The 7,057-nt window shown below is 42.9% G+C and overlaps 1 protein-coding gene and 1 pseudogene across 1 annotated transcript; one reads left to right on the top strand and one right to left on the bottom strand.

Moving 5' to 3' along the window:
• Nucleotides 1-742: 742 nt before the first annotated feature.
• LOC124682258 lies at nucleotides 743-1,560 on the top strand (annotated as a pseudogene).
• A 2,386-nt stretch (nucleotides 1,561-3,946) lies between these two features.
• On the bottom strand, nucleotides 3,947-4,338 carry LOC124682256. Its single transcript, XM_047216979.1, has 2 exons — nucleotides 4,172-4,338; nucleotides 3,947-4,073 (listed from the first exon to the last, which is right to left on the bottom strand). The coding sequence occupies exons 1-2, from the start codon at nucleotides 4,336-4,338 to the stop codon at nucleotides 3,947-3,949; spliced, it is 294 nt and encodes a 97-aa protein (XP_047072935.1).
• Between the last annotated feature and the right edge of the window lie 2,719 nt (nucleotides 4,339-7,057).

Genomic DNA, 7,057 nt, shown 5'->3' with positions numbered 1-7,057 from the left:
TGACGAGCGCAACAACCTGCTCCCACCGTTGGTAAAGAGCTGATATTATAGAACTTGAGATGATTTCCGGTATGCGTCTTTTTTTTTAGGAACTTACAGTACAGAGGTCCCTACAAGCATCTGCTAATACGAAATTTTGATTTTTATCTTGCCATTTTATGATATAATTTATGTCCATGAAGAGATGGTATTTTTGCCTCGGTGGATTCCTTGCCTTACTCGGCAGGACCTCCGTCCGCATCCCCTGAGAAAGATGGTACGGTGCAGCAAGTGAAAGCATCGAGCTCTGAACCGTGTTTCTAAGCTGCCACACCACATGACACCACACAAACATACCTCAAGTTCAGGGATACAGATTAATTACACGTGCAGAATGAGCTCATCACTGCGTACTTCAGTTACATTACCGGTGGATGTCCAGTGCATCTTGGTTGCAGTTACCTCTTATGCTTTGCCTGCACCGCACTGGGTGATCCTAAATTGCAGCTCGCTGGATCTAGTAGTGTTTTAGATACTAGTGCTGATGTAACGAACAGATCTGAGTAAGTTGAGAGGAGTAGACGTAACCTGTAGAAATTTCTTCTAGACCATCACATTCTGGTAGGTCAGCATCATAGACACCATACTGTTAGGGAACTATTATTGCACGCATAAATGCTAGCGTAGAAACTTCCTCTCCAACTATAATCTATATATATCATATCACAGTGTATGTATCCTACATCAAAAAGAACGTGCATCCATGGCCAAAGCAACAATGGACATGTTTCTACTCTCCAGCATTCATATAGTGATTTTAGGTGCCCTTCTCTTGCTCAACCAATGCAAGAGCTTTGTAGAATCATCACCATCTGCCCATCCAAACGATACAGTCACCATCCGTATTGTCAAAGAGAGATACGCGTTTGTCAACTTCAAAGCAGGCCTCTCTGACCCTAAAAACATCCTTTCATTAGGGAAGGGCGATGACTGCTGCAAATGGAAGGGCGTTCACTGCAGCAGCAGAAACAGCCATGTCGTCAAGCTCGATCTCCGGGGCGGTGGTTGCAACGGCAGCGACTACACGCAGGTGCTAGGAGGCAACATTAGCTCCTCGTTGCTTGGTCTACAACATCTACAGTATCTCAGCCTCGGCTGCAAGCCTGAAATGGGTTCGATGGGTTGCAAGTACCAGGGTTCCTGGGTTCTCTCCACAAGTTAAGATACATGGACCTATCAAGCTCAGGCTTGATTGGAAGGATACCACCACATTTGGGTAATCTCTCCAACTTATAATACTTAAATCTAGCCTCAGGTTTTGCCACCAGCACATACTCCACGGATATCACCTGGTTGTCAAAGTTAACTTCCCTTGAGCTCCTGGATCTGAGCAAGGTGAACCTCAGTAGAATTGTTCATTTTGTTCCAGTGCTGAACATGCTTCCATCTCTAAAAGTTCTTTGTCTTAGATTTTGCCGTCTTGGAACTAGCACTGGTTCACTTCGGCTTTCAAATCTGACATCTCTTGAAACACTTGACCTTTCCGCCAATAGCTTCTATACACGTATCACACCCAACTAGTTTTGGGGTTTGACTAGCCTTAAGGATCTACGTATCGTAATTAATGGTTTCTATGGCAAATTTCCTGACGAGATAGGTAATATGACCTCCATAGTAAAGCTTGATTTATCAACGAATAGACTTGTGGGCATGATACCAACAAACCTAGAGAACCTATGTAGCTTGGAAGAATTCTTTGTGCATGGAAACAAGATGATGAATGGAACCATAACAGAGTTCTTCCAACGCTTGCCTAGTTGTTCATGGAATAAGCTGACATTTGTGTATCTACCTTCAAGCAATTTGACTGGGAGCCTACCAACCAAACTAGAACCTTTAAGAAATTTGATCTGGCTTTATCTTCGTGGTAACAAGCTCATTGGTCCTGTGCCACTATGGATAGGAGAGCTCACAAAGCTAACTGAATTGGACCTGAGCTACAATAAACTCGAGGGTTTCATACATGAGGGTCATTTATCAGGCCTAAAAAGCTTGGAGATTTTGTGGTTGTCTAATAATGCCATAGCTTTCACAATGAATTCGACGTGGGTTCATCCTTCCAATCTAACGGACATTGAACTTTGGTCATGCTTTCTCGGGCCAAGATTTCCACTATGGCTTAGATGGCTAATACATGTGGAGCATCTTGATATCTCAAACACAAGCATATCTGATATGGTACCAGATTGGTTTTGGATAACGGCTTCCACGGTAAAAATTCTGAATATGCCGACAGAACAAAATTAGTGGTTCCTTACCACCTACAATGGAATTCATGAGAGCGCAAATGATTGACCTTAGTTCTAACCAGTTCAGTGGCACAATACCTAAGCTTCCCATTGATCTTACCGACTTGGATCTTAGCAGAAATAATTTCCTTGGGCCACTACCATTAGACTTTGGAGCACCGAGTCTAGTAACACTTGTTCTATTTGACAACTCCATCTCTGGCAACATTCCATCTTCTTTGTGCAAATTGGGGTCATTACTTCTGTTGGATATCTCCCAAAATATGCTAACCGGACCAAGTCCTGATTGCTCCATTGATACATCCACAACAAATATGACAACTCTTAGTATTCTTAATCTAAGCTTGAGAAGCAACAACCTCTCAGGTGAATTTCCTTCAATTCTCCAATACTGCCAACAACTCGTCTTTCTTCATCTTGCACACAACCATTTCTTTGGGACTTTGCCAACATGGATCCGGGAGAAATTGGCATAATTGGCTTTCTTACGACCGAGGTCGAATATGTTTTATGGTCACATTCCAGAGGAGCTTACGAAGCTAGTTAATCTTCGGTATTTGGACCTTGCCTGTAATAATATATCAGGGATCATACCAAAATCTGTTGTTAACTGGAAAGAGATGATAGTAATGAAAGGAGATGATACATTAAATGGTGCTTTCAGCTTTGTTCATGAAGTGTACCCTGGTTTGATTGATATTACCACCTATACCGAGAATTTCACGGTAGTCACGAAGGGTCAAGAGAGATTATATACAGGAGAGGTCATATATATGGTGAATCTTGATTTATCCTATAATAATTTTAGCGGAAACATCCCAGAAGAAATCAGCACTCTTGTCAAATTGAAGAACCTGAACCTATCATGGAACACCTTCAGTGGAAAAATTCCTGAGAATATTGGCTTCTTGGCACAAGTGGAGTCACTCGACCTATCACACAATGAGTTGTCGGGTGAAATCCACGCGAGCTTATCGGCTCTCACATCATTAAGTCGTTTGAACCTGTCCTATAACAACCTGACAGGATTAGGGTTTAGGAACAGCCACAACAACAAGCAGTAGACTTTGGTCTCCCGTCAGTGCACGCACAGAGCAAAGCTCGGCCCTTTCGCTCCCTGCGCTATTGCTAGGCGTAGATGCAATTTGTTCGCTTGAGAAACAGTGTACTGGTTTCAGACTTGTTCAGAAAAACTAATTTGCCACATCTGGTTCTCAGCTCTGAGTGCAAAACATCACGTCAGTTCAGAGACAGGGCTGAATTCGTTGCAGCCTGAATTTAGTTTGCGCAGGAGTCTGGATTTAATCTCGTCGATCGGCTTGTTTAATTTCTTCACACAATCCAGACCACTGGAAGTAGGGTTCAGACAAACTAATTTTGCAACCCAGGCTCCACAATGTCTGTTCAGATAGGACTAGGAATAATCATTCACAGAAAGAATTAAGTATGTGCAAAGGTGCACGAGTGATATTATGGGAAATCATTTTATTTCATCAATTGGGTAGATTATTTCTTCACATGATCCAGATCACTTGCAGAATATTACTGTACATAGCTAGAGAGTACAGAGTGGAAGCAGAACATGTATTTTTCGTATGAGGCGAGCATGACACAGCAGATCGATCACTGGAAGAAGAAGAAGTAAGCGTACTAGTTCGCTACTCCGGGTCGTCGTAGGAGAGATGGGAGGCGGTGGCGCAGCCGGCAGCGTCGGGGTCCTCGGCGCCGCAGCAGTCGTAGAACCTGGCGGCGTAGGGCGGGTCCCCGTCCTTAAGCTCGTAGTACCTGCACCATCGGCGCCGTGGTTAAGGGTCAGTTCGATTGATGGATCTTTTGACTGACTGGGGATGGCAGCCAGGACCGGAATCGACGGTTGTACCTACCTCTTCTGGTCGTCGTGGCGGCGGCAGACGAAGAAGGAAGGGTGGAACCTGCAGGACTGCGGCGTGTTGTCCGATGGGAAGTACTTCGCCTTGCACCGCCGGCACACCCTCGACGCCGCCGCCGCCGCCGCAGTCGCCGTCGCCTTCGCCGCCGTGTCCTTCTCCATCGCACCCAGTTCTTCTTTTGTTTTCCTCATCATTTTTTCCTCTTCCACGAATAAATCGATTGCTGTTTTTTTTTTTTTTTGAAAGTAGAACTTGTATTACTCAAACAGTAGTAAGGATACAACAACCAAAAGCATAGAAATACAAGAACACTAGGAGCAGATACAGTAGGAAAGAACCTCGACTCGCTGATTTTCTATTTTGGTTGTAACTATGGAGAAACCTTGTACCGATGTGTAAGAAGCTTCCCCGGTTTTTCCCCATTTTCTTTGTCTTTTTTTTTGTTGTACTCGGTAAAACTAAATATTTTTCAAAATCATGAGCATTTTTAATTATAAATTTTTCTACACGGAGAACATTTTTTAATTATGAACCATTTCAAAATTCATAAACAATTTCAAAAGGTGAACATTTTTAGATTTGAATATTTTTTAAATTTAAATATTTTTATACCAAGCGAACCATTTTTAAAATTTGAAACTTATTTTACTGGCTGAACAACTTTTAAAATGTAATATTTTTCCTAAACGAAAACTTTTAGAACCCGAAACTTTTTTCAAATCATGAACAGTTTCCAAAATATGAACCCTATGTTATTCTGTGAACAAAATTTAAAATCAGAACCATTTTTCAAAACTAAACCAATTTCTATATCATGGACATTTTTTAATTTATAACTTTTTACCTGGTAAATATTTTTTATTTTGGAACCATTTTCCGTAGTGGACTCTTTTTTAAATTTGAACCTATTTTAACCAATGAACAATTTTAAATTTGGAACGTTTTTCCCATCGAACTTTAAAAAAAAATCTGAATCATTTTTAGCGTAAACGATTTTATTATAGTGCATGATCGTCCCTGATTGCTTTCTTCACTTGCTTCTCGTATGCCAGGTCAACTGGTAATCGCGCGAACTTGCTTGGTGGGCCAAGCCCAAGTAGGTACACGACAGGAGCACGATGTGGGTGAGCTGGGTTTTCCCGCTCGCTAGAAACCGGAAAACCTATACATCGCCCATTAGCATGCGGTAATACTGCAGCGACATGGGCAGTGGCCGAATTTGAATACTGTTTTTCTTAAAAACCTGAAGTTTACCAAATTTGAAATTTTTGAAAAGAAAAAAAAGAAAATATGGAGAAGAGGCTTTACCTGAACCGGCCCATTAGGAGCGAACGCGGGAGCTTTGTGTGCGTGCGGTTATCCCGCACTCACTGGAGCGATTAATTTGTCTCGCGGGAGACTTCTTTGAGTTGTTCGTTATCACAATTTTCATCATGTCGTTTGGATGTTTACATTGAGGGGGTGGTATTGGATATCCGGGTGATTCAAGTCCCGAATACACAATTCTAACTGTTTTTATGTAGTATTACGTATTGAAAGTAGCTATTCGGGCCGAATATTCACGTGAGGCCCGCACAGCCAAAAAACGCGAGGCCGAATGTCGAAGGATTTAGCTCGACATCGATTGGTATTCGGATTCGACGCATCGCCAGGCACCGCTTCGACGCCTCGCCCCGCACCGCTTCAATTCCTCTGTTCTCTACACCTCCGCTCGGGCGGAAGACCGGCCTGGCGGCGGCGACGAAGGTACGCCGGCTTCCTCCCCCATCCGCCCACATCCGCATGTGTTCTCTGGCCTCTAGCCATCCCTCCTTCGCCGCCCCATCTCGTCTCTGCTCTCTCTTCCCCCATCTTATCTGGTTTTGTGCTGCATGTATAGGGGGGGCGACCTTGGCGTCCGGCGGCTGTCTCCCGCGAAGATCGGTGATCGCCGGCGTCCAGCACCCAAGCGAGGTACGTTTCTGCAGGATGCCAACATCACCTATCTTGTCCGACATCCTCCTCTGCTGTCCATGTGTTCTCTGTGAATGTGTTGTATGTTGTGGTCAAATTAGCAAGCTTTTAATTAAATTATGTGTACATATAATGTTTCTGCTTGTCAAATATTGTAGTACAAATTGGATGTCGTGCTAATAGAATTGATCTACACTGTAGTTGAAAAATGTCGGAAGAATTAGAGTTGGTTTCTTACATAATGGAAGAAAATAAAAGAAAAAAGAGGAGAAGGATTGTGTTGACGAAAAAATACTTTGAATCCACTCTTCTTGCGATGGCATATCTTAGTACACAAAGGATGCCGAGGGAGTTAGGGAGTTTTTCTGACGATGAGCATAAGCACACTCTTAGAAAGTACTTGTTGAAAGATATGTACGACGGGACCGAAGTTGCATGCTATGATCAACTTCGTCTAACAAAAAGAAATTTCCATGATTTGTGGGTTATGTTGCGTGAGAAGTGTGGTTTAAAGGACAGTATGTATGTTAATGTTGAAGAAAAGGTTGCCATGTTCTTGCTGATAGTTGGTCATGGCCTGAAAATGAGGTTGTTGCGTGGACAATACAAGAGGTCTTTATGGACTATAAGTTCACACTTTTCTAGTGCGTTAACGGCCATTCTATCTCTCCATAGAGAGTTCATTAAGCTGCCAGATCCTTCTGCTCAAGCTCCGAATGATTACAAATGGAAGTGGTTCGGCAATGCAATTGGAGCGATAGATGGTTGCCATATTGATGTTTGTGTTAATGTGGCTGACCAAGGAAGGTACAGAAATAGAAAACAAGCGATAACCACTAACATGCTTGGTGTTGTTGACTGGAACATGAAATTTCTTTATGCATTACCTGGATGGGAGGGTTCAGCATTAGACTCTAGAGTCCTACG

This window comes from Lolium rigidum, unplaced genomic scaffold (genome assembly GCF_022539505.1).
Source record: "Lolium rigidum isolate FL_2022 unplaced genomic scaffold, APGP_CSIRO_Lrig_0.1 contig_7894_1, whole genome shotgun sequence".
Classification (NCBI taxonomy): domain Eukaryota; kingdom Viridiplantae; phylum Streptophyta; class Magnoliopsida; order Poales; family Poaceae; genus Lolium; species Lolium rigidum.
The sequence above is the reverse complement of the archived record's forward strand: the minus strand, read 5'-3'. Positions and strand labels throughout refer to the sequence as shown.